At 37.8% G+C, this 20,031-nt stretch overlaps 1 protein-coding gene across 1 annotated transcript in view; it reads left to right on the forward strand.

Moving 5' to 3' along the window:
- Positions 1-20,031, forward strand: part of PCDH15 (protocadherin related 15) — a 495,784-nt gene that overhangs the window by 402,989 nt on the left and 72,764 nt on the right. Inside the window, exons 22-25 of the mRNA XM_062000927.1 lie at positions 1,704-1,844; positions 4,368-4,480; positions 16,097-16,206; positions 16,958-17,098. Coding sequence (XP_061856911.1) covers positions 1,704-1,844; positions 4,368-4,480; positions 16,097-16,206; positions 16,958-17,098 — 505 coding nt within the window. The remainder of the gene's footprint in view (positions 1-1,703; positions 1,845-4,367; positions 4,481-16,096; positions 16,207-16,957; positions 17,099-20,031) is intronic.

The following is a 20,031-nucleotide window of genomic DNA, read 5'->3' on the forward strand; positions in this document are numbered from 1 at the left end:
CACATGATACCTGTGCTACATCCCGTCCAGTAAAGCTTTTAGTTTAGACTATGTATTTTGACTGAACAGTTCAGTGCACTTTTGTTGTATGAACAAAGCACTGATATTATTTAGTGAGCTTTAACCACTTTGGCAGCCATTTTTTTCCTGTTTATGAAAGCAAATTCACTGTTTCATGTAGTTAGTAGCTGCCACGGCACATTGAATAGAGTCTCAGTTACAACAAAGCTGCTTTATACCACATTACTCAACACAGATGAAAATTTCCAGTTTTGTATTAATGAAACTACAGGCTGATATTGTGTCTGTGTAAATGCAATGTAAAGGTCAAAACACAATCTAAGGTCTAGACTCAAAAGCATTAAGAAACTGAAATCATACCAGTGATAGGACCTGACTTTCTAAGCACTTCTCTGAATCATCTTGTAAAGATACTTAGCAAATAACCTAGTTAGAATTTTGTGAAATGGCTCAAGTGTCCACATATCGTGTCAACACAGACTTTAGCCTGCTGAAAAAAATTATTTGGACACCAGTGTGTAAAAAACCGCTTTCTTTGCTTCACACCTGTTCTTTGATCTCCCTTTTTCTCAGCTCCTTAGAACGTGGTTTAAATTTGTATTGACTTCACTGCTTTAGTAACAGATTATAGCATCACCTTTTAATCTTTGAAAACAGTGGGTTACTGTCAGTACTAGTGAAGGGACACTTGCTGAGAATGCAAATAACCTATGGAATGGAAGAGAATGGAAGTTAAAAAATAATGTCTCCCAAACATCTTCTGTAATCCTCTGATGGTGCAATTCATCTCATCTGAAAAGAACCTGAATGATTCCTACCAAAAGTGTCTGTTGTCTTTAAGTCAGGTGGATGCTAAGAACCATCCTGCCACTACTGAAGATGCACTATGGGTCCCTATGGGAAAGCAGTTGCTGCGGCAGAGCCTGGGGTGCTACCAAGGAGTGGTGGGGCTGTGGACATCACATGGACAAGCATTGCCACGCATTTTGCTTTTTAGGGCTTGATAAATCACTCAGGTCAGAGCAAGCTGACAGCACCCTCCCATCACTCCATTGTAGGAGTGGCTGCCTCTTAGGCTGTGCTTACAGGCATGATGTAACTCCAGATACTCTGAAGGTCCCTGCAGGATGACTGCTGGAATAGCATTGATGGAATATAACAGTTACTTTAAGAAATTTCATTCCTTACAGTAAATGTCATTTAGGCAGTTAGTGTTCAATCAGGTAAATAGCCTTCTATTAGAAAATGACAAGTTACTGATCTGAAATAAAAATTGTTTATTATACACTCTAGCAATACTTCTTCTGGTTCCTCTTTTATTTTGGGTTTTTTTTGAGTGCAGAGAATTTGTGACACATGCATGGGTTAGCTGTGCTTGTTCCTTGTCATTGAAACAGGATTTGAACAGCAGGGAGAGTTCATTATGGGGCTACTTAATATCTGTTTGCAAAATTGCATTTTCTGTTACCGTTGATACCACAAATGTATTCTCCTGATATTTTTCTCGTGTCATGCTTCTGATGTTGTGTTGATGGATGCTCAATAACAAAACTAGTCCTTTGGCAAAATACGAGTTTTGTTTCTGATGACCTGTTTAGTTATGTTGCATTTTAATCCTGTACTAGGTTCTTGAGATGTGTAAAACCAAAACCAATGCAAGTTGCTTTGTTTTTGTCTTACAGGACACACCAGCAAGTCGAGTCCGATACAAAGTCGATGTTGTCCAGTTTCCTTACAGTGCCAGCATTTTTGACGTGGAAGAAAACTCAGGACGTGTGGTAACCCGAGTAAATCTAAATGAAAAGCCAAGTACAGTGTTTAAGGTGTGAACTCATGTTGCTGTATATTGTTAGTAACTGTTGTTGGCATTTGATGAAATTCCTTTTACCGTTGTGTTTCTCTGTGTTGCTTTCTATTGCATAGAAAGATGTGACAAGTTTATTTTGTTTATGTCTTTACTTAATTTATTCCTATCACATGTTTTGTGCCTTTTTGACTTCAGAAATATCGTGGTTGATTGTGATTGCTACCGTTAGGAGGGCAGGAGAAACAGGGAGGCAGCTCTGAAGGAAACCTCAGTTCTTGAATGATACCTTTCTAACATCTGGAATACTGTGTCCAGTTTTGGACTTTCCAATCCAAGAGTGATAGAGAACTTCTGGAGGGAGTCCAGTGGAGGGTAACAAAATGATTAGGGGACTGGATCATCTCACTTAGGAGGAAAGGCTGTGGGACCTGGGGCTGTTTAACCTGAATAAGGGAAGGCTGAAGAGTGACTTTACCAACACTTATAAATACTTAAAGCGCAGCTGTCAAGAGGATGGGGCCAGTCTTTTTTCGGTAGTGCCCAGTGACAAGACAAGGGATAATAGACACAAGGTGGAACGTAGAAAGTTCTACTTAACATTAAAAAAACCCACTTCTTTCCTATGAGGATGACAGAGCACTGGCACAAGCTGTCAAGGGTGGCTGTGGAATCTCCTTTTCTGGAGGTTTTTAAACCCACCTGGATATGTTCCTGTGTGACCGGTGAACCTGCTTGAGCAGGCAGTGGACTGGATGATCTCTAGTGATCCCTTCCAAACCCAACCACTCAGTGATTCTAAGATTTCTTTGTTTTCAACAGGGTCATCAGCATAGCAATTTTGGGAGAATTTGTAAGAATGGCAAGATATCTTTAGAGGAAGTTACTGCTCAATTGGATAGTTTGGGACTTGCTGTTCACAAGTGGTGTGATGTAAAGACTTTGATGCTAAGGATAGTAAAATTACTATTGTATTGTTATTGTTCCTGAAGAGACTCAGATGTAATTTATTGTGGAGTATGATTTTAATAAAAAACATTGGGTCAGACCTTCCCTCTGAAATCCATGAGTGGAGGAGGTAGTTAAAAATGAAAATTAATATGGGTCAGAAAAAAGAATGTATCTAGAATTGTGTGTGTTTATGTGTAATTTTCCTATTTGAAAACTGCCCACCTTCTGTATGATCATTAAAGTGTGGTTTGTTTCTTTCAGTTATTTAGTTTCGAAATGAGGATTAAAGAGAGGTGTATTTGTGTACTTTTCTGTTGTAGGGAATAAAGCTATTCACTGTTGTCCAAGTCACTGTTTTCCACTTCTGAATGTCCCAGAAGACTGCCTTGTATTAGGACAGACCAATAGTAAATTTAGCAGAGCATTACTTTTCAGAAAATACAGATGCTTAGGGAAGGAGCACAGAAAATGCTCCAGAAAAAAAAAAAAAAGTAATGTCGAAACGTTGAGTCGGTATTTACACCAATTGGTCTCGTATCTGCTGCTGAATCTTCTGTGACTTTTTCCAGTGCATTTTTAACATACTCATTCTTTCTGCAATGATAGTGTCTTCCACTGGTGAACTCCACAATATACAGGCTGAAAAAAATGCCCCCTTTTGTTTTAAGTTGTCTCTTCATTGACCTACTTGGAGAGTAGCTTGGACTCACAGAAATGAGTTGAAAAACCCTTTGCTAGAATGAAGTGCTGACCTGCTTCATATAGTGACCTCCTGAAATAAGGACAAATTTAGAGAGAGTGAGGACAAAACTGTCTATTACTCCCTATTCAGCAGGCTAGTGGCTCATCCTTTAGCTAACAGATAGCTTACCTTCATACAAAAGCTGAAAACAGGTGAACCTATTTATCCCAGTAGACAAGCACAGATCAAATAAGCAAAACTACTTGAGTAAATAACAGATAAGCAAAAGATTTCTTATAGGCCACCTTTAAAGAAGGTCTTCTGGGTTTGTCCATGGTTTAGCATACCAAAGATCTCATTTCTAAGAGTTTTTCTGTGGAGAGAAAGTAATGTTATTTTGTTTGTTTTGATATCAGACCTTGGTTTTAAATATTAATGATAGCAACACAAAATTCTTTGCTAGCATTTTTTTTTCTTTTATTGGGAGTTACAGGTGGTTCAATAAAAAGTATTCTACTTTAGAAATGTAGAATTGAACAAAATATCATTAAAGAAGTTAGTCAATTATGTAGTTCAGAATAAGGGCAATCTGTGATTAGATGTGAAGGGAATCCCCTGAAAAATGATCTTGAAGCTGGCAATATATTTTGTATGGGTATTTGTAGAAGACTGTTGTATTTGAATTCTAGTTTACTGTGTTTCTGTAAATTTTATAGCAGATAGTTCAACATGAAGATGACTGTCAACTTTTTCTTCCATGTTCTGTTCTTATACAATATCTAAGAGTATACAATGTCTTATACAGTGTTCAGCTTGTTACATCCTGGAAATACAAGAAGTATTCTTGTAAGTCAACATAAAAAATGTTCTTGCTTATGCTAATGGAGTGATTTGCTGTATTGTTTATAGCTGGTGGTCATTGCATATGATGATGGGGATCCTGTGAAGTTCAACACTACTACTGTAGAAATTGCTGTACTGCAGCCTTCAGTAATCCCACGGTTCACACAGGATGAATACAGGTAAAGCATTTATTCATTCAACTTGTAATTATTGACTGTAGTAGGCCCTGCTGGGAGGACTTGCTCAGCTATTTTAAGGAGTTTAGACAAAAATTCATGATGTGCATTATATTTTTCTCCATGATTAGAATATTAGCATTTTTAAGCAATACCTGAAATAAATATGAAATTACAAACTACTGCCAGTCTCCTACTAATTTTGTATTTAATCTTGAAACAAATAGGAAATCTGATTGAATAGTGCAAAATAACAAACTTTGCATTTTGTGATAGTGCAAATGATAATCCTTTACTGGAGGATTTTTCTTCAATGTGAATATTCCTGCTGCTCCCTATATTTTATTAGATATCTTCATATGTATGTAGTTTAGGTAATGTATCACAAGGTAGGCCTTTAAATAGAGATGTTTCTATTTGTCATTCTCATTTCAGACATCATGGCAGTGTTTAACCTTGTTTTATAAATTTCAAGAAAAAGACAGTGAATAGATCCTGTATACATAGGTGTGAGGCAAAAAAAAAAATCCTCATAAATATAGCTATGTTTAACAGAAGGGCATGAAAATATGAGACCTTTACCAGATGCTCCACATTTTGGGTAAATTACAAAAGCTAATTTGCTTCATCTTGGGAGCCAGCCAAGAGGCTGGAACCACTGGACTCCTGACTGCTAGGGACATACTTAAAAATGCACTATGTTTCCTTTTATTACTTTATTACAAATGACTGTCACCTCTACAGAGCTTGTCCTTGAATCTTACCTAGTGACAAATGTGATCTTGAGCAATGTTTTGGAAGAACCATAAGGTTAGACCACTCAAGCCAAATCTAACATGAATCCAGCCTTGGGAGTACTTGGAGCATGGTGTGATCCAGCTCTGCCATATAGAAGAGATGTCTTTCAGTTCTCATGTCAACAAACACAGCATGTTTGTAGGATTGTGAGAAGAGATATAAAGGTTCAGGAGCACAGAGTTTTCATTGCCCTCTGTAAAATGGACTGAGCTCACAGTTCCTGAGGCCACCTTGAGCTATGGTTTTATCCCAGGAAATGAGAACTTTATTTCACTACAATGAGGAAAGCTTACAGTGAAAAATGGCTCATATCCTCTAATACCCTTTGATGACAACTGACTAACCCATGTTATCTTTCCTCCTTGCAAACTCATCAGAATTATCTGAGTAGTCTAGTTTTTCTTTCCAAAGAAATAGCACTGCTCCATTTGTAGTAAATTCTTTGATGCTCACCATCATATAAAAACTCTTGAAGTCTTTTGGGAGCACCATCATCAGAAATTGAATGAAAACAATCCTAGAAATTTCTGGTTCAGCTCTGAGACACTCTCAAACATTTTGGATCAGGACTAGTTTTGATTCCTAAGGTTTTGGGGGACTTTCATGCTCTGCAGACTGCACTTGCTGTTTGATTTCTTGACAGTGATGCAAGCTGAAACTGGCATGTTTCATATAACATTATTTTTCAGTTGATATAGCATATCTTTAGAGTAAATGTCAGCAGAGAGTAATGGTCCTGCTTGCAAAATGATCAAGTGTTGGATGTAGATACTAGAATTTCTGAAGAATTGAGAATTAGTGTCTTTAGAGTGCATTAATATTGATCTTTGCTTACATACTTACCATAATCTGGATGACTCCAGCCTTGGTTTCTATCTGTTTTACAAACTTAATTTCTGTGTATTTAGTAAAATGTCATAGTTGAACAGTTTTATAGAATAAAGCTGTCTGTGCAGTTGTAGCATGTATGACAAGTCAGAAATAAATTAAAAAAAATAGGAGAGAGTGGACCAGATGGCACAATCAAAAAGACATAGCTGTATTAGGCATATCGAAAGATAAAAGTGCAACTCTGCCTTGAGCTGTCAGTCTGGCAGCTCTCTGCCTTGTCAGAAGCACACCAGCACATCAGGGTTTCTGCCTACAGTCCTGCTCATATTAAGAGAAGCTTTGATTGATTCTTATCCATGTCTTAAACTGACTTCCACGGGAGGCAAGTAGATGAGAGTCAAAGATTTGCATTTTATTCGCTGGCTCTCTCTCTACATTATTCCATAATTTGGGGCAAATTAATTAGTCTTTTTTTCCCTTACCATCTTTGTTTGGATTGCAAATTATACTAGAGGCTTCTAATGCTGCTGTTCTATACATATAAAACAGAAAAGGGAGGCTAAGAGCTCTGAGGACCATAAAATACAACATGGAACAGTTGCTTTATGACAAGGAAGTGATAAAATTTGATTCCTTCCTAATCACTGAGATAGATGACCACTGAAGTACATCAGAAAGATACCTTCTGCAGTCAGTCAGCTCTTCTGGTGGGAACTAGAAAGTCAAGGCCAAGCATCCCTGCAGCCTGGGTGCAGCATGCTTTAGGATTTCCCTCCACCATGTACACACACCCTGAGCAGTGTCAGCCAGCAGATCTTCACAACGTGGCCCAGCAGCTTGGGAAGGTGCCAAGGGCTTTTAGACCCTTAGCATAGTTAATGAGGACCAGGTGGTCCACATCTAGAACTTCTTGCACAAGATCACCTTCTGGGGACACTAGTACTGTGCAACTCCCACAGTTCTCTCTCTGGTGCATCCTTTGATATGAGCCTAACTGCTGTCACTGCCACTTCTACTGGAACTGCAGACTTATCCCAGTGCTCCGACCCCAGATCTTTATTCTGAAGCCACAGAGTTTAACTGTCGTGATAACGTGGATCCTTGTCTGTCCTTGTCATGGATGTGAACATGACTTTGAGTTAGCTGACAGCAGCAGTGCCTGCTAAATAGTGTTTTCCAAGCAAAGCATTATTTGCTTGTTCCACAAAAACAGCAAGGGTGAAGAGGCAAAATATCAGACAGAATCAAACGCCTTATAACATGCAGACATTTCACTGTAGATGGCTAGACCACCTCTGCATCCACTTGACTTTTTACTTCCAGGGAAAGACACTGCTACTGATGCTCTACTTGCTGCATCTCCCTGCAGGGTGGTTGGCAGTCAGATTTTGCTGGTTCTCCAAATGCTGACAGCAGAGGAAGACATGAGCGCTGAACCTGATAGGCAAGGCCTAAGCTGCCTGCCTCCAGCAACAGCCTTGAGATCAAGGGCCTGGAAGCTCTGGGCACAGCAAGATGATAACGAGAAGGGTGGCAGCACATGGCACATGAGACTTGAGGCATTACTGCCCAAAACAGGCTGTAGCCATTCACACAGTTAATTACATTTTTCAATGGTGACCTTGATCTCCTCCTCCTTAGTGCTGGAGCAATAGCCATGTCCCTGGCAAGAAATCACTTGCTTGGGAAAATCAAATCAGCTGTTTGGAGTTCTCCTCTACAAAGCTTTTATTTATCTTGTTTTGATGGCTCCACCCAGATGACCTCTTTATGGAACTCCAGAGCAAATAATTGATACAGAAGTTTCCACTTCTTCCAGACAAGTAATGGCAGCACTTTCATTTCTTAATTAACTGATCATAATTAGTAGCACTACGGAACAGTGAAGACCAGATGTGAAGTGAACCTCAGATGAATACAGAGAGATTTTTTTTTTACCAAGCCTGTTCTCTTTATGAGTATATTCTCATGTTTTAAAAAAAATAAAAGTTCAAAGCGACTTGGGATCTTTTTTCCTGTTTTGTTAATTAATAAATATCACTTTCTCTGCAACTAGAAGATCATTGCTAATAGCGACGTGCTGCAGTAGCAAGAAATGAAATGTTAACGGAAAGCAGCGTCATTGGTTCCTAATTATCGCCTGTGGGCATATTAAACAGGTGTTCACCCATTCCATAGCAGAAAAAGAAAAATACTTGAAACTTTGTGCTTCCATTAGTATGGTATCATAGGTCCCCAACCTGTTGGAAAAGATCTGTCCAGTTGTATAATAATCTGAAGCTTGTGTCCAATTTATGAGGAAATAGGTGAAGTTGTGAATTTGAGGCTATTACTGGATGTCAATGTAGTGTGGCATTTTATTTCTCTATGAGCACCAACATTCTCCTGTGATTAAAAAGTGAGATTTTGTGGCTTGTGGACCTCTTGTTCAGTCAGTAGAATATACGACATAATGTTTTCCACTTAATTAAATCTGTCAGTACTGTAGGCAGATATCATCCAAGCAAATAGCTATGTTTCATAGGATTTCACAAAACATAATTATGGAGGTATATCAGGAGTCAGCTGGGAGTGTTATTCCAAGAGGCTTTTCCCAGTTCTTTGGTTTAATGCACTTCTGTTGAACAATTATTTTCACTGAAACACAGGAAATGAGGAGTCCTGCCCAACAGCATTGAGGGTGTGGGTACCATTTCATGTTTGAAATGTCTCAAATTCAGCGCCTCCTTCAAAAAGATGCCATTTGGCACAGAACAGCATGCACAGTGTTGTGATTGTATGAGACCTGGTACAAGCAACTGTGCTTTTTCTTACCATGAGTATCCTATGAAAATTCATTCATCCTTTACAATGTATGAGAGAAAATTACTAGTAAGATAAATAAGTTATTCCAGGGAGAGGAACTGGTTAATATATATATGTCTTAAATAACTGGAAGTGATAATTCCATTCAGAAATGAGGACAGCAGCTGAGAATGTCATTGTTCAAACCAAGAACAGAACGGGGAAAAAGCAAACAAATAAACAAACTGTACACATCCAGGATTTGGAGAGGAAGGAAACAATTTGAGTTGCAGGCAACAATGAGATTTGCAAATTTTTTTCTTATTGATTTACATATTTATCTCTGACATGTTGCTTTGAAGAGTCATTTGAGAAGTCAAAACTTGTTTCCTGTAGGTAAAATGTCTTTATTCACGGAATCAAGATGCTTCCAGGTAGTTTTTCATCAGTTTCTTTAAGACTCTATATACTTTTCTTTTTTTCCTTCCCATTAGAGGTCACTGTCATTTAAGTAATGCTCAATTAGGGGGTCATTTCCTCCTTCTTCTAACAGGATTATGTGGGGCTTTAGTTTTGTACCTCAGAATGTGCCTCTCACATCAGCAGTAGCTCAACTTCAGGAAAACAGGTGTGATTTTCCCTTGAGGATTGATGTTCTATGGTTTTGTTCTGGTACTTATTTGGTTTGTAATAAAAAGTAGGAAAGCACACTTTTAGTATGTGGTCATAAAAGTCAATAAATATTTCTGCTGCACATCCTGAAGCATGGATTGCCATTGAAAAATGAATGAGCAAGTTAGCGAATGATTATGGTGTAGTAGAAGAATCTGTTTTCCCTTATTTTGGTAGTGCTACATTGCATTTTATTAAGATCTTCTTTTTACCAAATTAATGGGAAATTCCAATTTTATGTGTATTTCTTTTCAATTAAATACTATGGTTAAATTAATCTACCTATATGGTATAGGGTTATATCAGAAGATGTATAGGCTCTAGAAGCACCCAGGTTCAGGCAGGGAAGTTGCCTTGATTCGTGTGGTGAGGATGAGGGTCAGAGCTTTCAACACCATGTTGTAGTTCAATTATATGTCTAAGTAAGTCACTCTGGGATGTGAATACAGAATAGAAATTGTACACAACCATAGTATTAAACACTGTGGGCTTTTGGCAGTGTCAGCATTACCCTTGGTCTTAGAATTGATCCTATCAATACCCATCTGTCTGATCAATACAAGTACCTGAGTGTGTCCTGAGTGGTGGGATTTTTTTTTCCTTTTTATTTGCTTCTGTAGGAATCCTGACAGAAATTTTCATGTCTTTTGCATTAATTTAGGATGATTGGTGGGATAACAGGAACACATTATGCCTAATGACATGACAGAAGGTTCACAGGAACAAAATTTGGCATTTGGTTTAAAAAATAATAGGTTATGACAAGGGTTCACTGTAACAATGTCCAGACTGCCTTGTCATTCGTTTTAAAGAGAAATACCATGAAAAGGTCAGAACGTCTTGAACCAATATGAGAATTGAGACAGGAAGTGAGGATATTTAGTATAGTAAGGAATATGTGATTTTTTTTAAGATAAACTGCTTGAAAAATACATCTAACTAAGAAGAAAATAGTCATTTCCAGGAAAAACAAACCAAACAAAAAAAAACCCAACAAAAAAAGACAAACTCTTCAGGTTGTTACAATTACACTTACTGGAAACTGAAAATTTGAGAAATTGGTCAATTATTGCTCTAAAATATGGCTAGGTCTTTCTTTTTCTGAGCAAGGACAGGAAGCCAAGGCAGTCTAAATTCATTGATGAAAGGATTAAAACAGCTGCCATCATGCTGTTTACATCCTGCTTTCTCATTTCTTCTTGTTTTGCTGAATCAGTTAGAAACTTGGTACATTTTTTGTCACGATTTTAAAAACTCGGCTGCATAGTCAGACCAATTGAAGTAGTTTTGTTTGTAGAGTTTTATTAGCTATTTTAGTTTCCCTATAACTTCACTGTTGGCTCACCTTGTTTTAGACATTCTAGTGTCTGTCTGCATTTGACATTTCTGCAGAGAAACACATAAATTCAGGTGTTCTTAATGGCTTACATAGCTTCTCTTTAATGGAAAGCATCAGGCAGACAAAAACCAAATGTAATCACTTTCCATGAGGAGTGGGATGAAAAGAGTCAGTGCAGGAACGGCTACACTACTGAGAAACATGTTTCAGATGGAAGAGAGCGGAATAGCTTTGGGTAACATGCCCTTGAGAGTTAAAAGCAGCTAAGACCAAATAACTTTAAGAAGCTGTTATGTGAGAGAAGGTAGGGAGGTGATTTTACCAGGAGAGGTCCAAATGACATTTTAATCAATTGACTTAAGAATTTTAGCAATGTAATTAAACCAAACATAGACCTCTATCAACTAAAATATAACCCACAAAATAGTCGACTGCAGTGTCTAATAGAGAGAACATACACATGACACTATTAAACTTCAGTACTCAGCCAATTTTCCAAGTCATTATTTGGTTTATTGGTTTTAAATTTAAATTTTGATTCAATCTCCATGTCTTTGGAGATAGAAAAGTTTTATGGCAAATTTCAAGCGTGTTGCAAAACAGATAAATTGGAAAATGGATGAGAGTCTGTCATGGTTAGCAAAAACAAAAAGAAGCAGAAAAGGAAAAGTTAAAATTTCACTTTGGACATTAAAAATAGCCCTGCAATGTATTTGATATGTACTGGGTCTCCATTTCCCCCTTTGATCAAGGTATGGATGGATAACTGAGGTATAGCAAACTGAAAGAAATTATTCTTTTACAATTTATATGCTTTTCCACTGATTCTGTATATAAATAACTAATTTATTTTAATCATTTTGTTGTTCTAATTTGAGATTGCTTTTATTTTTCTAAGAGGCAAACACATTTCGTGCATAGCTTCATACTGAAGCAGTAAGCAACCTAATGGAGGCCTCAAGGAAATGCAGGCAAATCTTTAACTTGTCAAGTGTAACTAAATTTCAAGAGCAGGATAGAAGGCTTATTATTGAAAAACCCTTTTGTCAGTTTTAAATCACTTTGTTCTTCCCAGACCTGAGGCCATCACATACCAGTTTTACCTCAGCATGGTGCAAAACATTTGAGGCTGCCCCTGTTTTACATTTGGCTTCCTTTTCCCACCATGGCTTGTCAGGAAGGATTTGAGAAGGTTGGGTGACTTTGTGCCAAGTCCGAGGGATCCTACAGGGTTTTTGTTGCACTAGCACTCCTGGTATCCATCCCATCCTGGATACTGATAAGATAATCATTCACTATTGTTGAAGAAACATAAAAGAGAAGATTGATAAACCTAAATTGCACGTCTGTGATGTTTACAGAAAAATACTATGTGAATGAACAAAACAATTATATAGAAATATATTTTTCATTGTCAAAAGATGGTTGTGCAAAACAAATAGTTCAAAAGGAAGAATTAAGGCTGTGGATAGACTGGGATGCAGCTGAGATGGCAAAAGTATTTAATTGCTGTTTATGCCCATTTTACCCTAAGATTTATGGAGTGCAAGTGGATTATCATGTTAATGCAAGTGGCCTTCTTATATCTATGGCTGTATGTATATAGATACCTCTGCATCTAAGTATTGGGGGCAAATATTGGAAAGCACACATTTGAGAAAGTATTTCGTTCAGAATTTCAGAAATGAATTATTTAATGTAAAATATTTCAAATAAGGCAGCACTGGCCTGTGAGGCAATGGCATGCCTGTTCCACACAGGTGACAGTGACAGAAATGTACTGCCAGGTACTGTCAGAGCCAGCGGCTGGCAGGGTAATGACTATATTGGCCATTGCACTCAGAGGCTAAATAAAGTGTTGCTAACAGTATTAGGCACAAATACCTTCAGATGCTCTGAATCTTAATCATGGAGGAAGTCACAGCAGCATCCTTCCCTTTCACTGTACTGCCAGTTTTCCAAGCCCTTACTGGGTGGCTTGGACTGGATGGCACTGCTTTGCTAATGTCACATCTTCACAAAAACAACCAGGCTTTATCATGCAGAAATGCAGCTATTGCATAAAAAATGTCCTTTCTTGTCCCCTAAACAGCTTCAAATAGTATGTCTACCACTTAAAAGACAAAAAAAAAAAGCTATTGTTCATCTTAGTCATGCAAAAAATGGAAAATAAGGAATTTATCCCCAAAGAAACCTTATTAGAGCTTGTAATACAGGACAAAGAAGAGTGTATTGTCAGCTGAATACTATTGTCTTTTGCCAGTTCACTTTTCACCGGTTCAGCAAAATGTTCTTAAGAGACCAGCTGTATGTTTTAATTCAGCTGATGCATTGCTCCTGTTGAACTTGATCACCTTAGTTAAATCAGGGAAATGAAATCAATACAATTACTGTGGTGGTTTTCTATCCACTCCCTCTATAGCCTCTCACAGCAAACACAGAAGCTGCTTGCTAATTGATATTGATTTGTCAATTCATTGACTTCTACCATGTCAAGGGGGAACTTATAAGGCCATTTCCATTAAAAGAATATGCTGAAAGTATGCTTCAGATGAAATGTGGGGGCTATGTATACACAGTCAAGAGGATTGTTCTTCAAATTATATGCCTTAAGAAGAAGAAAGGAAACAATAATATACTACTACTAATAATAATATATAATGCAACATTAAAAAGATATTTATTTTCCTTGCTGTCCTACACCTCTGACTTCATCACTCCTAGAGATGTTTAAAAGACACATAGTTGAGGAGCTGAGGATATGGGTTTGACAGTGTGAGGTTAGTGATTGCACTCTGTGATCTTAAAGGTCTTTTCCAACCATTATGATTCTATGAAAGGAGTTGTAGCTTAAAATGCATTCAGATTTAGCAGCATTTTTTTCCTGTCTCTAAGATTAACCTTTGTGTTTGTAAAATGCACATTAATAAGTGTTTTATAGCTCTAGTTTTGTAGCTGAATAGATCAGGTAGCAATAGTGAGTTTTATTTCTACTGCTGATAGCACATTAGAGGCAGAGGGTGAGAGCCAGAGTGATCTGCTCTGTGCATGTGGGTTTGAGTAAAAGTGAACTTACCATCATCTTTTTCTGCAAAGAAATCGGACAGTCAGTTTTTCAGGACTATCACTGTTACATGATCCGATGTGGCTCAGCCTGGAACAGTCTTTTCTCCCCATTCTTTGAATAGTGGAAAGCCTAGGGATGCTCAGAAGAATTAATACTGCAGCATATTTTAATTTAAAACAGACTAGGCCCTTCACAGGCAGCAAAACAAGTAAACAAAGCAATGGAATATGTTACTGTAAAAGAAAGAAGAGTGCAGCTTAGCCCTGTATGGTTACCACAGGTATGGTTTGCCTTCGGCAGCTTTTTTACAGGTGGTGTAATCTGGAGCATGAGCAGTGAAGCTAGTACTTTGGTTCCATAATAGGATTAAGCTGAGAGCAAGAAATCTCAGAGGGAAAAAGCATAACTCATAGGGGAAAGCAAGAGAGTAGCCAGAGTCAAGGTGAAGGCAGTTAAGAGCAGCAACTCGAGAGAAGAGGCGTAAGTACAGGTAAATTTCTCACCAATGTTCATACAGTCAGAGGCAGTTGCTGCAGAAAGCTGTGGATCAGAAGGACAAGTATATCGTCTCTAGAGCAAGTGATGCTATAAGAGGCATCATCACCCAAACTACCCAGTTCTCCTACTTCTTTTTTAAAATAATAGCAAATCATTTAACAGCTGAAAATTTTAAACTTAATTCCATATATTCAGTGTCATTATCTGGAACTTTTTCTAGGCTGTTCAAATGAATATTCATCCCAAAAGAAGTGTTTGTAATACAGAGATAAGAGGCAGATTGTTGGTCTTTTTAGTGCGTGATGGCAAAGTTTTGGGTTCAACAATTAGAATTGCAACTTTGAATTGCAGCATTCTGCCTTTAGAATGAGAAAATGTGCCATAAGGTGACGTTTTGAAAAATACCTGGAGGATGAAAGAAGTAATGAAATATTTTTTGCAACAAAAGCAGGTACAGATTCTGTCAAGAATTTTGAAGATCAGTGCACAACTAAAATAGTCCCTAGTCTTCTTGTGTCTAGGAACTTATCTCAATATAGCATCATATGAATTTTGTTTTGTTGTATACTGAATGAGTATGATTTTTAAAAATGGAAAATATCTGAATAATTCTAGTTTTGATAAAGATGCCGCTTTTCCTTTCAAATGTGTGTAATCACCAGTAAGCTTTAAGCTTGAATTCAGCCTTTACTTGCTGTGATGAAAATTTGAAACATTTCAATTGAGATTAGCTCAAGTCTCATTTCTCCTTGTTGAAGTTTTTTAGATTGCTGTTTAAAATCATTATCACAGGTTCTTTGTTCATTCTGAAGTAGTTACTGTTTCTTTGAGGAAGAATTGTTACTCATCATATTTTCTGAGGACATAGCATTTGAACAATAGAAAAGTAAGAGTGAAGTAATTCTTTGCAGTGTTTCAGAAGGAAACTAGTTATATGTGATGAATCTCAGACGAATTTGAGATTTCAGTGTTTGTAGGGTACAAAGAATGTGAGATACAATGTGTTAGTAGTGTAGTATTTTTAAATTTTTCTTTCGTTACAAAAATCAGTGCTCAGTGGATTGGAATCAATTTACTGACCATTTAAAAGATGTGTTTGCATACTTGAGTTACAGCTGATTTCCTGAAAAGCATCTTGGCATTCAGTACCAAAATGAGATGGCAGGAATTTTTTTTTATCTTTCTGAGATTAGAAGTTCCTGTGGAAATGGCTTCTGTAGTGCTTAGAGTTTAGATGATAGAGGTTTACCCATGAATGAATTTTCCTACTTACTGAGTTTTCTTAGTAGAGATGAGTATAATAAAAGAGCTATTATGTTCTAAATTTTATTTGCAGTTTATCAGTCTGTGATCGTTCTTGTTCTTTTCTACTCTTATTCCCTGCTTTTCCATTTCTCAGATCAAAGAATGATTATATCTTTCTATTGTCACTTCTTGTCATTTAGACTTCTTACTGGTCCTTACATTTGCAGAGGCAAAGATTAACTCTTTGCCTTGTTAATATGTCTTTCTCTAATAACAGATCCTCTTGCTTTGGTGGCCTCATAGGTGAAATTGCAAACCAAAAGTTTCAGTAATCTGTTGTTCAGGCAACTGGAAGATAACACAAATACTTTGTTCAATTCTGCAGGCCGCCACCAGTGAGCGAAAGTGCACCAAAAGGAACTGTGGTCACAGTTGTTACAGCTGCTGCCTTGAACCAGACAATTGTATATTCAATTGTTTCAGGAAATGAGCAGGGTAAGTACTGATGTTTTGATCTTGGTGGTTATGCTGAGCCTAGTGCATGCATCAAAAGTCTTCAAGAAATAATGGTTAAAAATAAAGCTGCCAAGGTGCAATCCCTCCTCACCTGTAGAAGCAGGAGGGACTAATGTTATCAGCCCTCTAGAGATCAGTTAACAGAGTTACAATCAGAACTAAAATACAATTAAATTCTCACTGATGTGAAAATTTACATCAGTGTCACTTGGTGTGAATCTGTGAAACAAGAACATCAACAGCTTTGATGGACTTGTACTTCTTGCTTAGAAATCTGATTTAAGGTGTTATAGACCTTGGTATGCTTTAGCCACAAGTATTAGATTAAAGCCTGATATTTAAACAAAACATCATTCCATATTTGCACCCTTCTCAGGTACTCTCTGTGTTCCTTCTTGAAATCTCTAAGCAAAATTACACTAAATTATTTGGAGGGATTTGGAAGAGTTCCCCATTCCATCCTCTTTTTCATAATAGCAGGCTGTTTGTCTTACCTCTTCTTGCCCATGTGTCCTTAAGTTGATTATTCAAGATTCAGCTGCTGTGCTCCTTTAAAGACATCTTCAGAGAGGGGTTCCGTGCGCTTCTAGATGCCTGAGAGTGGGATGGGAACAACTTTCTGAAGACAATGCCAGAGAATATTGTCATGACTAACCCAGAAGCACTTAGGCATTCAAAAAAGAACGTTTATGTGCCTTAGAAAGTTATTTCTCTTTTTGCTGGATTTCAGATGTGTTCGCTATTAATAATAGAACAGGCGTGATCTCAGTTAAAAAGCCTCTGGATTATGAAAGTGTGAAAAGTTATGAGCTTCGAGTTCAAGCAGACTCCTTACAAGTGGTACGATCCAATCTCCGTGTCCCTTCCAAAAGTAAGTTTAAAAATCCTGATTTTAAAATGTCTTTTTACTATGTTTATGTATTGGTACTTTTTTGCAGATATGGTAGCTGCGTTCTAGCTAATGACTTTGTTTTGTTATCAGAAATAGAGCAGTGATGATGGTATGTGAGCAGTAGAGAATGCATTTCCCTTCCAAACATGGGATCGATCAGTCTTGAGCTAAATCCTCACAAATTATGTTACATAGCCCAAATACAGACTTCCTCCCTGCTGGGCTGGGAATATGGCTGCAAATGTTGGGACTCTACTGAGAGGAATGGGAAACAAATGCACAGAGAAGATGACAGGAAGAAAAAGACTGCTTCAGCACTGTTGAGGGTTTGCATGGAGTATATTGTGACTCTGACTCAGAGCAAACTGGAGGTGAGAACCTGCTGTTATGAAGACAAGAAGAGTCTTTGCAGCATCTCTAGGCAGGAAGAAGTTTATTTATGAACTATTTTTTTTTGTCTCATGGTGAGAGTTTCCTTTTTCCTTTTTCTAACAAATTTTGAAAGCTATTTTGATGATTTTTATTATCCTCCCTGTAAGGAAAAGGTCTGGGAAGTTTGTCTTTCAAACATCTGGCTCACATAGTGCCTATCCCGTCCTATACAACTTCCTATGTAAGCCATGTTAAAAAAAACAAACCTTCTACCAGAAAGTGTTTTGGTACACATTTTTACACAGGCTGTGTTTGTTGTCTCAATTATATTTTTTTCTGTATTTTTTGACTCTGTGAGTCTGTTTATCCCTGATGTAGCTAAGGAGCATCATGGATGCAATGAAAATAAGGCCAAAGTGGTGAACTGTTGCACTGGGAGAAGGGCAGTGAGGAAGTGAATGTTTGTTTAAAGGCCATGAAGATATTACTTCTTTTCATTTCAAATTGAATATAAATATATACAGTCATTTTGCAGTCACAGTTACTCCAATATGAGCTCTGGCTCAGATCTCTTGGAGGTGGATAGAGCTTTTTTCTCCTCTGCAGTTCCACCAGCATTCATCATAGAGCAAATCCAGCACTAGAAAAAAGCAGACCTGCTTTTTCACACTGGCCAGATTCAACCCCCTGAACTAATGGGTTGAGGTGAAAACTTCAGCCTCTTTCATTTAGAAATGCCTGTCCAAGAGGTGCTGCTGTACTGTCTCAATGTGTTTACCCTTGTGTGAGCTGAGGAATCCTCAGAAGGCCAAGCTTTGGGCACCAGCTGTTTATTACATATGTGTAACTCACTCAAAAAAGGACATCACATTGGTAGTTTGACACCATGAACTACAAAATTTACTACAAATTTACTGCAGAATTCAGTTTTATGCAGATAGCTACTATTTAGTTACTTGTCAATCCGGGGAGACAGGTAGAGGAAGATGTAATAAACAGAATGCCAGTACCAGGCTGTTCCTGAAACATCAATGAGATTAGGGCACTTATCAAATTGTGTATATAATAAAACCCTCTTGCAATTTTTGGAAGCCCACAAGCAGTTTTAGTTTGAGTACATATTTCAAAGCCTTACGGGCAGCATGATGCTGTAAGGACTCAGCTGCCACAGACTTTGATTTAACATCTTTTCCCAAGGAGGTCTGCATGGCAAGCCAGCAAAATTTCCATCGGTCTTTCATCTGTCACTACTGTTAGACTGTCACCCTTCCACCTGCTCTAAGTAAGGCATAATTCATAGTGCCTGTGTCTAGGCATAGGGCACTGGGAAATTTAGGACTTTTTCTCCTTAGCTACAGCAAGAAGTGAGCTGTGTCAGCTTTTTCACTTTTGCCACTCACTCTGAGCTCTTTGGATAGCATATTGGCAGACAGAGAGCCAAAGTACCACCCTGTTACTGTCAAAGGTGACAAATTAGTTCCATGGAAGATGGAGTCTTTCCCACGCTGCAGCTGTGATCCATAATAGTCTGAGGGTTACAAAAGAAAGGGCCACCCTTAATGAACTGGGCAAATTCTGCTGTCCTTTTTCTATAGTTTTTCAGTTATTGTTATGATGGATACAATAATAGCCATGAATATTAAGAAACCCATCTCTAGTTGATTTCACTGTCAGTTTGGTACATATGTTACACAGCATTGTGTGTAGATCAGAGATCAAAATTCAGATTTTTTTTGAAGTAGTAGCTTGAAAAGAATGCAAATCTCTTTCTTCTTTATACAAGTACTGTAGAACCTGCTTGTGATAACTTAAATTGGTACTTCATGAAGATTTGCTTACAGATTTTTAAACTTCATAAAGATATTAGACTTAATGGGATTAAGAATTTGGGAACGTGCCTTTGTTGAGTGATAGACTACAGCCTGAGACATTGTACGGAGGGTGGCTGTTAAGCAACATTAACCAGCCTTTCCAATACCTCCCACTTAACCAGCAGAAGGTTTTTAGAAATAGAGCATGTATTATCCTGACTGTTTCATCTCCCTTAAGAAAGAATTGAGCATGTGTATGGTGTAACATGTAGGAATTATTCAGTGATCAGAAGCTTAATTTTAATAACAGCAATATAACGCTGTGGGATGTTATAACCACCATCGATGCTGTATCTGGAGATGGAGAGAAAGAGCGAGCTAGTGGCAATTGACGTTATTTCATTGTGTGTGGGGGAGATGCAGTTAAGGTTACATACTCTAAAATGTAGGTAGGCCATGCAAAGTGAGGTGATAAGGCTTCTGTGCAGCATGCAGACTTTTTCAAATCTTTCTCTGACATGGATGAACACACAGGAGAGTTGAAAGATTCCAGCAGAGATCTTTGGGCAGACATCTCTGATCAGGAGAGCAACGGCCTCTCTATTCTTCTTCTGACTTGTAGTCTGCACTAGAGCAGTTGTCCCAGCTGGGCAGAAGTTTTAAAAAGGTAAGATGACTGAACCGATCAAGGGATACTTGGTAATGACTGGAGTTTGAATTTGGTTCAGT

The sequence above is a fragment of the Colius striatus genome, chromosome 8 (assembly GCF_028858725.1).
Source record: "Colius striatus isolate bColStr4 chromosome 8, bColStr4.1.hap1, whole genome shotgun sequence".
Classification (NCBI taxonomy): domain Eukaryota; kingdom Metazoa; phylum Chordata; class Aves; order Coliiformes; family Coliidae; genus Colius; species Colius striatus.